At 36.5% G+C, this 17,087-nt stretch overlaps 2 protein-coding genes across 3 annotated transcripts in view; both read right to left on the bottom strand.

Moving 5' to 3' along the window:
- Positions 1-11,046, bottom strand: part of unc-5 — a 706,638-nt gene extending 695,592 nt beyond the window's left edge. The window contains exon 1 of the mRNA XM_074184449.1: positions 10,959-11,046. The gene's annotated coding sequence lies outside the window, so the exon portion shown is untranslated. The remainder of the gene's footprint in view (positions 1-10,958) is intronic.
- LOC111512561 (sperm-tail PG-rich repeat-containing protein 2) overlaps positions 11,018-17,087 on the bottom strand; it is an 83,027-nt gene continuing 76,957 nt past the window's right edge. For both annotated transcript variants that reach the window (XM_074184461.1, XM_074184462.1), the window contains exon 10: positions 11,018-11,274. In XM_074184461.1, coding sequence (XP_074040562.1) covers positions 11,083-11,274 — 192 coding nt within the window. In that variant the 3' untranslated portion in view covers positions 11,018-11,082. The remainder of the gene's footprint in view (positions 11,275-17,087) is intronic.

Genomic DNA, 17,087 nt, shown 5'->3' on the forward strand with positions numbered 1-17,087 from the left:
GAGGGACAGTATTTTGGTTCCGGCGAGGAAAAAGTGTTTCCAGTTGATTGATTTCACGCCAGAGGTTCCAAATTTCACTTATTGAAATAACCCAGTCATTGATTAATTTTTTTAAGGCTTTCGCGGCCGAGATTTTCAGTGTCAATATCTTAATTCGGGTTTGAAAGCTGTCGTAGGTTGGAACTGCATCTTAACGTTTCGCCAGCACCAGTGACTGGCTCCTTCAGAGGTTAGGTTAGGATGAATCATCAAGATGAATAAACCTCTGAAGAAGCCAGCCACACGTGCTGACGAAACGTCAGGATGTAGTTCCAAACTTCGACAGCCTTAAAACCCTAATGAAGATAGTAAAACTGAACCCAGTCATTCATTTGATAGTAGGATAATGATATTTTAATAATCACTCGTGTGTTCTTCGACAAGGATTCTAATGAAAAGTTAAGCATGTTCAATATTTTAGGTTGTTTCAAAGGTTTTGTCCTCTTGTATGAATCTACTTTGCACTGTAATATCTCAATGAATGTTTATTCAATTCAATCGAAATAAGGGCCATTTGAATTAGTGCACTTTTGCCAACGTGATATAATAATAATAATAATAATAACGTCATCAGTATTACAATTGTGTGATCGGGATTCGATGAAGTCGACGACGGCCATTTTTGCCTAGTTCTGATTTGCGAGAGTTCTACCGGTTAGAAAAATGTTGGAGTGCTTTCAGTTTGCGAGTGATTTATGAAACGTGCAAACGGGCATTGTCGTGGAGAAGGATCAGCCCTCTTCTGTTAACCAGTGCCGGCTACTGCTGACGCAATTTTTGATACATTTCATCGATTTCCTCACAATAGGATTCTGCTGTTATGGTTTGACCCGTTATAGTTAATCTCACCTTTCCAGTTCGTTTTAAAGCATCAAATACCGTTTGGGAACTACGCCCTATATGCCCGCCATTCCACGCACCGTTTATAGAGTCTACACCAGCGTCCTCAAATCCTCGTACTGGATTTATGTAGGTCGAGACCAAAATATCGCAAACCAACATCGAACAGTGCGTTCATTAACACCATCATTGCCAACTGCCTGGTTTATTTTTCGGGCTGTTTCGGCAGAGCTTTGGGTCGATTTGAATTCGTAGAGAAAAATTGGCCTAAGATCGCTTAACGACATCATATAGTAACAAGTTGAAAAGAGGCAAAAAATTTGAGTTTGGAAAAATGAATTGTATAGAACCAACTCCTCTCGTAAATGAATGAATACCAACTTTCACCGTCAGTTCTTCTCGTGATCCAAATCATTACACTATTCATGCCCCTAACCCTTCAATCAGTCGGAAATTTGGAACGCGATGTCATCTCATCAAGTCAGAATTAAACATATCCTAATACGATAATGACACCGGCCGATGCGACGGAAAAGAAAAACACTGACGCTGCTGCCGTCATAAAAGTCAATCCCCTCTTAATAACGAGGAACAAGACACACGACGGTCGTCCGTCAAACGGGCCACCCCTACAAATAATTGTCACTTCATAAATTGGCTCAATTCTATTTAAACATGTCGTGCCGAAGCTGCACTCGGCTGCAATTATGTTTCGAAAAAAAAATGAGAGAGAGAGAAGCGTATCGGATCCGGTGCTTCCGGCGATTTTTTATGAGGCGCGTCGTAGATCTTTTATCGGTTCAAATTCAGTGCGGAAATATTCGATGTATCTTTAGTTAACCCCGAAAGACATCCAATAGAACCTACTGTTGTTCTAACTCCAATAATTTGATAGTCGTAAAAGAGAAAATTCGACTTATAATCGTCCAAGTAACGAGTTGTATAATCTACTAGGTGAACCATCAAAAATTAAGGGATAAAATTTTGACGCAAGTGTAATCTCACATTTTTTTTATAACAATTGGGATCAAATGATGGATCATCGAAGGTGGAGCTGATTGGCTACTGTGCTGTGACTGACTGGCGGCTTGGTTGCTTTGCTTCCAATCAACATCATAGCAATTAATTTATACCTATAAATACTCCAAATGTCAGTCCCATACCTGTCCTGGCGAGAGCAACTAGCCATGCGCAAGTTACCAGATAATTGCAACAACAGGCGGACATATTAGAGGATAGGACCAACCTTTGGAAGATCAGTATAAACCCTGAAAAAAGTCAGGCGATACTGTTCACACGGAGAATGGTACATCTGGAAGGAAATGTCACCTTCACCGGACAAGAGATTCCGTGGACCAACGAAGCTAGATATCTGGCAGTCACCCTAGACAAAAGACGAACATTCAGGTTTCAAGTACGGTAGAGAATAGGCAATGCGAGATCTTCCCGACAAATCATATTACCAATAATAGGTCGAAGAAGCAACATGGGATTGAAAGTGAAGCTGCTGATGATAAGGACCGTAATATTACCGATAATTCTGGGGCCAGTGCGTAGCGACATACAGAAGACAGATCCAGTCGTTTATGAATGCGTGCGTAAGGGCCGCCGTAAACGCTCCAAGATATGTACCGAATAGCTACATATTCCGGGATCTAGATCTGATCATGCACTAGGTAGACGCATATATAAGACATTATAATTCGAGCGCACGACAATCCAGAGCTAAGCGATCTACACAATGCACTAAACAGGGATGACCCCAGATTCTGAGAGAGGAACAAACACAGGAGGCTAACGAAGCAGAACCAGAGACTACCCCCGAGAGTCACTATAAGGCGGCTTCGGTAAGTATGAAAATTTTCTAACCAGATTTCGAATTTATCTCATTTTCAGACTCACTGAAAAACAACACTTGCTCGCGACACAAAAACACTCGTCTCCGGTTAGTTTTTTGCGGACCCCATGCAAAATTTCAGTTAGGAAAGCCACGATAAAAGTAAACATTAGATTAGAAAGTAAAAGCATCTAAAGGCTGACTTTCCACTACAAGAGGTCAGATGTCAATCTTGCTGAAGTGCCCATCAGTGAGTTGAGGACAGCTCTGGATGAGCGGGGGTGGATGGACGAGATGGGATGTTCTGCACACAGTAACCGTGTGGAGAAGATTTCAACACAGGGCATTCAACCCGGGAGGGGCATACTTATCTTACGCCATTCGCTGAGATTTTCACATAGTGGCTACGATTACTCACAGGATTTGTGGGAGAAACTTTCAGTAATAAGATCTCTTTGTGTGTCTTGTAGTCTTTTTGCCTTCGAAAAACATTTTTGAATTTTAACTTTCGTATGCAAATTATTCACAAAAACATAGATTGTCATAACCCTTTATATTTAATTGTGGGTCCTTATTCCTTATTTTCTTTATTTGCCAACTTCGTTTTGTAAAAGGCACTTAAGACGTATGCTCTGAATAAAACCGTTAGACCACTGTCTCCCAGTGCACCACCACTGACTGCAGAGTTATGACTCATATACAGGATGTTTCAGATTCGATACTCACTATTGGGATTTCGAAAACTATGAGAGATACGAAGATGGTTGAATTGGGGCAAAGTTGTGCATTTGCCATTAAGAAAGTTCTGAAATTCCGAGTATATCCGGAGATATGCGGAAAAAACAGAAATTTTTATTTGTTTCTGGCTTCATTTTACGAAGGATTCGAAAATAAATTGCACTTCCACATTGCCACTTTTTTCCTGCTACATAATGGTTTTTTCAAATTTGCTAACCGACGTTTCGTCTTCCGGCCAGTATCAACTTTATTTTTTCTCATGGGCGACTGGATTCTCTCAGAAAATTGGAGATATTGAAAAAAATTAATTCTTATTGAAATAGCATTTGACTTTAATGTTTCTGAATTTGACTTTCAATCTGTTACACTCAATGACATTTTGTCATTGTACAAGTCATTGAATTTTTGTCGAAAAATGGCTTTCACGAATGAAGAAAAAAGGCTTGCACGAATGAAGAAAAAAGAGGTATGATACAATTTTATTACAAATACGATAGAAACAGTGTTAGGACATCGGAAATGTATTTGAACTTGTATCCCGAAAGACGACAACCACATCGAACTATGTTCAAAGTATTGGATCGAAATCTCACCGAGTTTGGTTCATTTGAAAAGCATAAAAAAACACGGAGACAGAATAGACAAGGAAACTGAAGAAAATTTGATAAATGAGGTACGTATGAGGTAAGTTAGACATTGTGTTCTTGTGCTTGGAGACATCTCAAAAATAGCGGTTTAAAATGTTACAAAATACACATATCTTAAAAATTGCATCCAGGTGATCCCGAAACGCGATTAGAATTTTGTAATTGGCTAATAAGAAGACCTGATTCTCCTGTTATCCTGGAAAATGTAATTTGGACAAATAAAAGCACTTTTATGAATTGCGGGATATTCAACCGAAATAACGAACACATTTGGAACATAAACAACCTCCAGCAGTTCCGAGAAATTCGACCTCAAGTGCGATTTAGTGTTAACGTGCGGACAGGAATTTACAAAGATAGAATTTTTGGTCCTCATTTATTTGACGGAATTCTGAATGGAGAAATCTATCACCAGTTTTTAATGTCGATTTTCGAAAACTATTTGCTAACTATAACAACATCTAGTTTCAACATGATGGTGCTTCACCGCACACCGCTTCACCGCATAATAACCTGACTGAAAGGTTTGGTGATAAATGAATAAGGAATAATGGGCCGGTGAGGTGGCCAGCAAGGTCTCCAGACTTAAGTGTTGTGGATACATTCTTATGGGGTACACTGGAAAATAGAGATTATGGTCAGAGGGAATATCAAAATATTGAGGACCTTTAACACTGCATTGTTAGAGAGTTCAAAAGATTGAGGAGGAGGGAAATCAATTGTGCAGTGAATAATATTCGAAGAAGGCCACAGTTGTGTTATCATGAACAAGGCCAGCATTTTGAGCATTTGCTATGATTTATTTTTGTATTCAGATTTTAGTTGATTATTGTTATTTGTTCAAAGTTCTATTTTCATTGAAAAGGATACAATGTCTAACCTACCTCATACATACCTTATTTATCAAATTTTCTTTAGTTTTTTGGTTCAATTTGTCTCCGAATTTTATCCTCGGCTTTTCAAATGAACCAAACTCATTGAGATTATGATCCAATAACTTGAACATAGTTCGATGTGGTTGTCGTCTTTCGAGATACAAGTTTAAATACATTTCCGATGTTCTAACACTGTTTCTATAACTTATGATACATCATTGAAAAGGTAAAATCTGATTCTATTCAAAATAGAAAGAATCCAATGTAGCGCTCATAAGAAAAAATAAAGTTGATGATGGTGGCCGGAAGACGAAACATAGGATAGCAAATCTGAAAACATCATTATGTAGCAGGGAAAAAGTAGCAATGTGGGAGTACAATTTATTTTCGAATCCATCGAAAAATAAAGCCAGAAAAAATAAAAACCATTTTACGGAATTTCTTTTTTTTCCGGATATCTCCGGATATACTAGGAATTTCAGAACTTTCTCAACGGCATATTGTTAGTCAGATAAATGCATAACTTTGCCCTAATTCAACCATCTTCGTATCTCTTATAGTTTCCGAGATCCCAATGGTGAGGAACGAATTTGAAACACCATGATGTTGCATTATCACCATGGCAGTGTGTATTATAATTTTCAATGATTGAAAAAATCAAATAACATTCGACCTCCTCTGGTTGGGGTTTATACAGGATAGTAGATATCAGATAATAGATTAATTCGAATGCTAGTGCAAGATCAAAGCAAGCAAGAATCACAAATGTAATGAATTCAAAGTGTGATTTATCGTTGTAATTCGAATTACAGAACGAAGTTGTTTACTTTCTTTCAACGTCCCAATTATTTCTTCAAAACATAAAAATAACATTAGTGATATTGGTGGAATATAACATTGGTGACAGCAGTGGGATACAACGTTATTGAAAAAGGGTGGATGAAACATTGACAATAGCAAAAGTAGTTCCAAAAAGTTATTGAAGCAGTTTCTTCATTTTCGAGAAAAAAACATCAACATCATTTCAAATCATGAGAATGCATTGAAGCTGATGATTTTCTATAAATACCGTTCTCGGATAAAGCTGCCGATCATAAACTCCACCCGTACCTGAAACTGAAATCGTGAAAAATAAACCTGAGCGCCGCAAAAGTTAACGCCAAACTCCGTAGACAAGCGAAATAATGTGACATTCACATGTGTTAAGGACCTTTTTCTCGAAACGTTCAATCCGCCGTCACGTCAATCTCACAGCATTCCATAATAGTGTAGGGATACGAGTTTCAGTAATAATATCGGCCCTGCGTTTGACAGCTCGCAATTCCATAAGAGTTTCGATGCGAAGTTCAGGACGAAATGAACGCATCTTACTTCACACTTTACCCTCATTGGCGTACGATATTTATGGCATTCAGAAACAATTTCCTACCAAAATACTGAACATACTTTGGAATTGGTGGACTTATACATCAATAATTTCTCATCATATAATATCTCCGGAAAACAAACTAAAAATCCTCCTATAAGGCAGACCTAAAAACTTTTCCAGACTGGGTGGGATTCTACAATTGGTAGCAGGGTGTTCACTGGGAGCTACTATTTCTAAATGCAGAGGTCATTGTTCCACGGTTAGCCAGAGATCTAACAGAAATATCCTCTCGTGGAATAAAAATCTGGCACGGATGAGATAACGAACAATGAAATCAGATATACAGAACTGTTACGAAAGATGTTCAAATCCATACAAGAAAACTAATAACTCGGCAATGCGAGAAGCTTGAAAAAATTCAAACATGTGCTGGATCCTCTACTCTCGAAGTGACAACATGAAAGCAAATAACAGAAGGTACTTAAAAAAGCATATAATAGAATTACTCCGGTTACATTTCTCCAGGATAAAAAAAAATACAGAACTGATGGTCCCCAAGAGGGTGGTCCAGGGATGGTCCAGGGAGGACCATTTAGTGACAAAGAAATTAGTAAATTTGAAAAACCGTGGACTCAATTTCAATTATGGCGGCTACCATGAATGATTATAGAGAGACGTTTGTCTGGTGAAACATTTCAAATTCAGTGATATATAGAATGACTTCTAGCTGAAATAATTTTGAGAATTGCAAAATATGCTATGTATGAATTATTCTAGAAATATCCCAACTTTCAGCCTACCAAGCAATAAATTCAACGGTGATACAACTTTTCGGTTACACGATCAAAACGATCAAGTCTAAATCTTCAAATCAGCAATTTTGTTGAAATATAAATTCAAACTCGAAATTTCGTTAAATTTCGACTTCAAATTTGGATTATTTTCGAATCGTATTAAAACTTTGTGGATTCTTAGATAACAATTCAAAAAACACTTACTCAGACATTAAAAAAATTTAAAAACTTTATCACATAACTGAGAAATGAAAGAGAAAAAGAAGAGATGAAGAGGATTTTAAAAACAGACCTCCCGACTCTTCACATAGTCATATCTGACTCTCAGCGAAATATAGATTCTTTTATTGAGATGCTAATATCTTGATCAGTTATTTTTGGATATTACTGGATCTTTTCTCAACACCAAATCATTATTTTTAACACTTCGACACGTGTTTTGATCATCAAGTGATCATCTTCAAGAGGAAGATTACAGTTTAATCTTCTTGAGATGATTTTCTTGAAGATGATCACTTGGTGATCGAAACACGCGTCGAGGTATTGAAAATAACGATTTGGTGTTGGAAAAAAACTCCAGTAATATTCATTACTACACCAAAGGTTCCAAACAGTGAAGCACAAGTAATTTTTGGCTTTATTTTGAGAAAAAAAAATTGAAATGAATGAAGATCCCAACTTCTGAACTACAGTACTCTGAAGATTCAAGAATAAAAAATTATGATTATATTTGTATGATCGTATACATTTTTGTGGAACCTAATATGATTTTTTTTCCTACTTCTAATAGCAATTACTGTTGAACAAAATAATTTTGAATAAAATAAAGAGAAAATTCATACACAATTGCTTTTTTTTAATGTAAAAATAATTTTTTTCTGCGTAAATCTTGTCTGTCAATTTTTTTATTCGACGAACGGTGTTTGCAAACAAAATGAAATAAAATCACATTTATGGTGAAAATTCAGAAACACAGAAACTTTTCCAAGTAAAATAAAAAAGAAATTGAGATTGATGCCAATACAAAATCACCATGAACGGAAACTGATATCAATGAAACCCAAAAATATCAGAACATTTTTATGCAATAATTTCAGTGGAATACTTATTCGACCCAGAACTCTTCCCTTCATGATAAAAATCAAGTTCACCGACCTCGCATCTCAGCAATCAAACCCCCATTCATCTAAATCGTAATTCTGACGATTCATTTCAGTTATAACAATTAATTCCTGATTTTTATCAACGAACGTTCACCAAATCGGTCTCACAACGGCATGGCGAGGGATTTTTGCATAATAAAAGAGTTTCGGAGGAGCGTGTAGACAGCTCAAAGGGTGAGAACTGCTTTTCTGGTCCTTAATCACTCAATAGCTCGCGATAATACGTGTGTACCAGAAGTGGGCTACATCTGTAGGACACAACTGTTGTAAGTCTCTGCCGGGTATTGACTCATATTTGCGGCGAAGGGGACCTTTTACAGTAGTCGAGATTAAGTAGTCCTGCTCATTGAGGATTAACAATGTTTGGGATCGTTCATATTGGTTTTATTGCTTATTGCGATAGAAGGGTAGATCCATATCACTCTCGAGGATTCAAATATTGAACTAGAAGTGGAGAACGAAGTTTCCTTAAAGAGTCATATCCAAAAATATAACCCTTTTTTCTTGGGTCAGGAAAAGCCAGACCTCCAGGATTTTTACAGATATTTTCTGGAAGGTTTGTACGAGAAAGTAAATATAAACCTAAACAAGAAAATATGTGAAAAACTGAGTGACATTGAAAAGACATAAGACTTCTGGTCGAGATACTCGAAGATGAACAATGTCGACATTTTCGTCGGCCAGTCAAAATCTTCGTTGACATTCATCATGTTTTGAATGCAAAAATAAAAGAAATTGCATAAACTTTTTGATAATCCATGAGTTTTTCTTGCTTTCAGTGATATATTCAATGAAATTTTCTCCAAGAGAAAGTTTTGGAGAAAAGCAGAACGTTACCATCAACTTTCCTCTTGAAAATTTGGACATGAGCGAACACCTGTAACGAAATACATGGTACGAATACAGTGACTCACGTATGTCACCAATTTTGCAAAAATCCATATTTAGTGGAAAATTGTATATTCTCTTTGATGTACTTTTGAGTACATGGTGCGAGAAATGTAAGGACTTTTTTGGTCTTTATAAGATTATGTTTTTGTCTTCTTCTCTTTAGAGTTAACGATTATCCTATCAAAGCATCATCCTCATTGAAATATGACATTCATGTGGAGGTATGACATTTGTCAAACAAAAAAAAATGCTCAACATGTTTCAATGTTTTAATTAGTTTATATCTTCAATTCGCTGTTTTATAGTTTGTTTTACTGCAAACATAATTTTGTATTGTTATTGAAAGGAAAAAATCCGCAATTTAATGAATTATAGGCCCTGAAAAAACTCTCGATTGGAAGCGAAAGCTTTTGACTGAGAAGCTCATTCAATCCATTTTCTTATACATTTCTCCAGTCAATTAGTATTTTATAAATCTCCAAACGAGTATACAATCGTAAATTATTGACGAAAAATAAGGAGTTTCTCTAATTTTTTTTAGTTCTATGTGAGTACTGATTAATAAAATATATAACCTTCAATTATATCCCAATCTATATTAATTCATCCCATCTGATATGGTCATTTCCGTTTCATACAAATTTTTAACAATGTATTCTATCGTAACTTGGATACTGTACTTCTTCGTATCATTATAGCCGCTCCATTCAGTTTCGAGTTCGAATACTGGCCCCGTGCGGCTCTACTGAAGCGTTACCGATGAGAGTCGACAAATAGCAGAAGAAGCAGATAATATCATTCGACAGTGTTGTTTTGCACTCCACAGGTTTTCCGCAAGCAGAATAAAACAAAAACCTTTGTAGTCTGTTTGAAATCTGTTTTCAATTAACCAACTGTCACTCTCCTACGAACGACAACTCTCAAAAGTCGAAACTTGTGCGAGCTGAGGATTATCGAGGTCTAATCTTCTAACGTGCGATATCTAGCATGGGATGACTATAGACACTGTTTCACCTGAACGAACCACTCACGCCAACCAAACCACCATAGAATATTTTTCAACTGTTCTAAAGATTATTGCCGAATTATTTAGATTCTAGCCCATCAGAAAGATGTTCATATCTTTGATTGTCATATATTATCATTTTGAATAAAATGGTTCCATATTACCCACGGGTGGATGAAACTTAATGTTTCACCTTTTCACTGGTGAAAACTCTATTCAGAAAATAAAAAACAGTAATAGGTACCACTACGCTCAGAACATAATTTCCGACATTTATGTTCACCCAGCGGAAAACTTACTGATAGAATGTTAGATTGGAGTGTCACATAGAAAATAGATATGTTTCCAGCGTCTGACAGATGTAAGACTATGAACAAAAACCTCGAGTGGCTGCGAAAGAAAAGTCATATAATGAGAAAGGGGTTAAAATAACCGGAAAGATCAACGGCACAGAAACGATTTCATGGAGAAAATTGTTATTTATATGGGATATTGAGGTCAGCGTTCTCCGAATCTGCAGCTGCTAACATTTCAGAGAGCCAATCAGAACAATAAATCAAAAAAGTAATAACGCAAAGTTCAATCCAAGAAGACATTATTGCAGATAATATCGATTATTTCTGTTGAAATTTGATGTGGAACACCACAAAACACAATATGGGAACCTTTTTTTCTTCAACTTTATTCTTGTTAAATATCCATGAAATGATCAAATTCATCACACCACATATCAGTTGAATAACCCTTTGACACACTCACCTGAATCAGTAGTCACTGTTGAAGGTAAACATCAACCAATACAATGAAAATTAATCCAATAAGCTACTAGAATTTAATCAATTCGAATCCACTACAGCATCAAAATGGGTCACTATTAGCCAATTCAACAGTGAACATAACCTCTACCATCATTGACAAACCATCTCATCTTCTGCCTCTTCTTCAGACTAGATGCCCACCTTTCTCGAGTCTCTTTTGGAGCGTATCTCAGCTTTCTTTCAAGGATGCTCTCTCTGATTTTCAAGTTGTGTGTCGTATATGCTTTGTAAACGCTGTTGATGTGATATGGATGTATCTGAAAAAATATTTCAAGAATGAGAAGCGAGTGAAAAGCTATAGAATTCCTAATCTACGTACACAACGCACCGACCATTCAAAAAATCCTCCAGTTTGCAGATGACACAATCTTACCTTCTCCCCCCTAATACACGAACACACGAACCCTACAAGCTCAATCCCAAACAATGATAAACCACTTTGAGCACTGGTGCAACAAGTGGGGCATCAAAATGAACCTTACCAAACCCCAAACTATACTATTCAGGCACCCGAATACCACAACACGCACCAAACTAACAACTTGAACCTCAAACTTTTGCGAGATAACCTCTCACTTCAAGACTCGATAACCTGCTTGGAGGTTACTTTTACGAGGTTTTGCAACTAGGAAACCGACCGAACTCTGGACAGAGTCCGAAAAAGAGCTAATCTCCTAAAAGCGGTGAGAAGTTAGCTCGAGAGATTCGACAGTAAGGCCCTATTACACACGGTCGGTAGCCAGGGCGGTTCGACGTGGGTGCTTTGTTCACTCACTCGAATTGACTGCCGTGTTGGTCGGTGGTTCGAGCCCCAGTCTGAACGATCGATTTTCACTTGCTATCATCCAACCCGTGTTAGGAATCACACGTTAGAAGGTAAGACTTTGTTAATCATTAGCTCGCACAAGTTTCGACTTCTGAGGGTCGTCGTTCGTAGGGGTGCGACAGCTGGTTAACGTAGAAACAGATTTTAAACAGATTATACACGTGAGAAATGTTCATAAGACCGATCCTAGATTATGAAGCCACAATCTACTGCACGCTCTCCCTGATTCGATCCCACCACATCCTAACAACCGAGAAGGAAATCCTACGCAACATCCACACTTTTCCATTCCGATAGTCCTCCCAAGATTTGTATAACACGGTAAAAATTACCCTAATCAACCTAAGATTTCAGGAACTCTGAAACCAATACGCCTCAAGGACAATGAGCAGCACCAACACCGCCGCCATCAACACACTGGCCTTCCCCTATACACCTCGTGGGGGCTCCAGAAGGACTCCTAGGATGATGCTCCCGTTTCCCCAAGCCAGACTCCTGAGAGTCTTGAAGACCCGACGGAGCAGATTTAGGACCTCTTCGAAGATTACCCACTGGTTTATTTGTTTTATTAGCTTATATGTGTAAATTAGCTTTAAAGGTTACTGTGTCTGAACTGCCATACGATAAATAAATAACCTACTGATCTGTTGATCAGATAGTGGACAGCACACAGCCTGGAATACACTGAAGCCTTACCCCTTCCACCCCAGGACTACTCGAACCTGAACCCGCAAAAATGACCACCGGATCCAGACCCGAATCATTAAAACCGACTCATATTAAGATAAATAAACAAAATTGAGATACTTATGATGCACTGTTTGGAACCTTTGGTGTAGTAATGAATATTACTGGAGTTTTTTCCAACACCAAATCGTTATTTTCAACACCTCGACACGTGTTTCGATCCCCATAGGATAAATAGGGTTAGCTTGCATTACTTTCTAGTTTTAATCTTCCTCTTTGAAGATGATCACTTGGTGATGGAAACACGTGTCGAGGTGTTAAAAATAACGATTTGGTGTTGGGAAAAAACTCCAGTAATATAAATTGAGATACTCGTAGGGGAACTAGAGTCTAGTTACTATACTAACACACATAAACTAGATTAAGATAGATAATAATTAAACATGAGCCTGAAGATGCATGAGCCTATGGCAAGGCCCCCCACAATCAATGTTACTGAAAACTCATGTATACTAACTGTTAATGAACGTCTTGAACTTGAAAACCGTTCGATAATTTTCAGCATTTGGCTCAAATCATACATTTTCATGAAGTATCAAATGGCCCCTGCTAAATTTATGTGAGAGATTCATACGTATTTAGAGGGAACAAATAGAAAACATCAATTGTTACTAATCGAAACTAACGTCTCATGACTTAAAACTGGGTAAGCTTGTAAGCTTATTGAATTCGACAAATTACTGGAATTTTACCCTTCTGAAGTTGTATAATTTCCTTATTTTTCAGATTACGAAAAGTGCATAGCATCTGAAACCTTCCGGGGAAACCTCAAAACAACCATATCGGAGATAAGATCCGGCATGAAATAAATATGAGCCACAACCAGAGACGCAGGGACTGTCGATCCCGATACATTTTCCCTTTTAAAACCCTTCACGGAAACATCGCAACAAATGGTATATAGCGCCTTCATGCAGTTTTCCATCACACTGAAAGGAAAAGGACTGCTTAAATGTTGATGAGGCGCGGCGGATGTTGTGAGACCGGTCTTAGGCCGAATTAAACCGATGAATAAATGATGAGTCGAGTTTTCGAGGTATTACGGATAATATCCTTTTTTTATAAGGATTCGGTTCTACTCGGAGGTTATTTCAATTTTTAAGGAGGAAACATACCGTTCGGAATTGGGTCGGTTAACATTCATGAAAGAGGCGAGGAAGGATTGGAAAGAAGATTCCGCAAAATTTAGACAGAAATTGTGCCAAAAAAATGGACTATAAACATTGAAGGAAGGTTAGCATTTGATTTAAAAAAAAAAAACAAAAAATTATATCATTTTCATAATTGGTATTATGATTATTAGGAATGGACTGACCCGTTACTTCATAATAATTAAAATTTTTACATATATTTTTCATTTCTAGACGCGTTTCGCCAACATCGTAGCAATATAATTTGAATTGTTCGGTGTGAAGGGCGATTTTAATATGCATGTAAGACATTTTAAATATTAAAATGGATAAACTAAGCAATTCTTGTAAAATAGACATATATGTTGAAGCGGACGGTTTTGGAGAACTATAGGAAGAAAATTGTTTTATTATAGCTCAAAGGGATTCGCATTTTGGATGAAAACTCGTACGGGTAGCACCACCTCCACGACTTCTCTTGGATAACATCGTCATATTTCAACCAATTCTCACAAAACATTAATAAATTATGCACATAAACCTTTCTCTCAAATCACTTTGTGAAAACCGTTTGAAAATCTGTTTTGTAGTTTTTGAATTCATCGCATTTAGACGGACAGACAAAAATGACGGGAAACTATTTACAATGAACGAAAATGATTTTTCGTGGAGAAAATGAGAGTTTTTATGTTTGTTTGAAAATATGTTGCAGCCGAATGAAACATTACAAAACGCATTAGATTTTTCCAATTCCTAATCCAAGACGAGGGTATATTCCAGTTTCCGAAACGTTAAAATACAACGAAGTTATCGATGAATAGAAAATTTTTCTTTGTGAAAACTACTTCCAATTAAAGGAATAACTCAACAGGTTGAACTGAAAAGTTTGCCTACAACTGTATGAAGATACTTCTCCATTACAATTTTTATATTTCTTAGAATATGGAATATAAGCGAACCCAACAAAAAGGTCGATGTGCATGTGCATCAGAAGCATGTGTGTTCAGTTTATACAATGTGACCCATTTTTAATGGAAACACCCCCTAAAATTTGAAGTTGTAAATCGATTTTAATAATTTTTTTTAAATGTCAAGTACTAAAACGTCTACCTTGGGACAAAATTTAAAATGTTTATTAAAGTTTCAGGGCATACTACGATATTTTTTCTTAGTCGAAAATCGGGATTTTTTATTAGCGATTTTTTTATTGAAAAAATCGCTACTCCACTGGATTCAGAGTGCCTCTAAATAGGTGTGACCAAAATTTCATGAAAAAAGATTCATTATCAACAAAGTTATGACAACTCAAAAATTCGAAAACTCACACAGCTAACAGTCACAATATATCATTTTTTTTATGATTTCAACAATAAAGTGCCGCCAGATAAAAAAAAAAAGAATAGCGTAGATATGTTTAATGAAAATAACGGAATTACATTCACACAATTCAAATAATAATGAAGCAAAAATTTTAATAAACGTAACTAATAACTAATTATTGAAATGTTTCGATTCAGTGCAACAATTAATTCTAACTCATATTCTAGTAGCCTCTACTAATCCACCACGTATTTCGATACATGTGTCGTAGCGCTTACGAATGTTTCTGATTACGTTCCTTAGTTCTTGAGGGCTAATATCTGCACATACCTGTCGAATGCTTGCACAAAGTTCATTTCTATCTCTTGAGCGGTTTTTGTAAACCTTTTGTGTGAGAAGTCCCCAGAGAAAAAAGTCCAAAACTGTGAGGTCTGGAGATCTGGGTGGCCACTGTATAAACGGACTACCACGGCCTATCCATCGGTTTGGAAAATGTTCGTTAAACCATTGCTTCACAGCTCTAGCATAATGAACTGAACACCCATCTAACTGGACAATTAAATTTGATCGTTCATTGATTGGCAGCTCGTGAATAGCATCCCAAAACTATGTGTTTAAAAATTCTAGAAACTTCTGCGCATTAATGTTTTCCTCAAAAAAGAAAGGACCAATAATTCGTTCGTTCAATATCCCAGACGTTGATTTTTTAGGAATACTTGCTTTTACAGTTAGAATTATTATCCGCTGCCCAATAGCGACAATTGTGTGATGACACTACTCCATTTGTAGTGAAAGTGGCTTCGTCGGTAAATAAAATAATTTTTAGGAAATTTCTATTGTTTAAATATTCCCCTTGGGCCCATAAACAATATTCTAGACTTCACACGATAATTTCAATAGCAACCACGTGCGTACAATTGACAAACTCACATAGGTTATGTTTACTACTTAAGAACAGCTGATGAGAGGGGTGTTATGTAAACAAACATGTGTACCAACTGTTGGTGATGAAATATTTCATTTGTTGAAAACTCAATATACATATTATATATAATATAATGATACTATATCTTGAAAACAAGAGCTAATATATAATTTTTATGGTCACTTTCGGTTTTAACACGTGGAAATACATTAAAATCATCTAATTTCAACCCCGAAACAAAAACTTTGTTGTGTTGTGTTATCCGCTGCCCAATAGCGACAATTCTGTGATGACACTACTCCATTTGTAGTGAAAGTGGCTTCGTCGGTAAATAAAATAATTTTTAGGAAATTTCTATTGTTTAAATATTCCCCTTGGGCCCATAAACAATATTCCAGACGTCTTGCTTCGTCGCCTTCTTGAAGTCTGTAAAAATTTTGGCTTGAAAGGTTTAATATTCTTCGCCTTGAGACATCTCCGAATAGTTTCTCGTGGAATATTCAAATCTAAAGTGGCATTCCTTATACTGGCATTAGGATTATTTCTGAAATAATCTAAAATAATTTGATCATTCCTGTCATTCGTGTTTCGTCTTTGTACAGGATTACTTTTTGACATCATTTTTGATACTGCACCAGTTGCATTGAATATTTTATTTATTTTATTTACCGTACCGCAGATAATAAGAGGACGATCTGGATGTCTCTCATTAAATACTCTACAAACCTATCTAGCACTTCTAACGTCATCTCCCGAAAGGCGTACAATTTCAATTTTCTCTCTTACGCTCAATCTTGCAGCCATGACACAAAATAATTCGAAGAACTGTAAGGTTAATATTGTTGACGATAGTACACTCAAATTTTTCACAAGTGTCAAACTGCAATATCATTTCCATGGCAACTAAGATTTAAATTGAAATATTAGGTCTTAGTTTTAGTTAATTTGCGTGAAAACTTGAATGTAATTCCGTTATTTTCATTAAATATATTTACGCTATTTGTTTTTTTTTTTTTCATCTGGCGGTACTTTATTGTCGAAATCATAAAAAAATATTCTCATGGCTCTATCTGTTGATATAGGGTTTTTTTTGTGACTGTTAGCTGTGTGAGTTTTCGAATT

Source organism: Leptinotarsa decemlineata, unplaced genomic scaffold (genome assembly GCF_025532065.1).
Source record: "Leptinotarsa decemlineata unplaced genomic scaffold, Ldec_3_MD MMD2_tig00026354_RagTag_RagTag, whole genome shotgun sequence".
Classification (NCBI taxonomy): domain Eukaryota; kingdom Metazoa; phylum Arthropoda; class Insecta; order Coleoptera; family Chrysomelidae; genus Leptinotarsa; species Leptinotarsa decemlineata.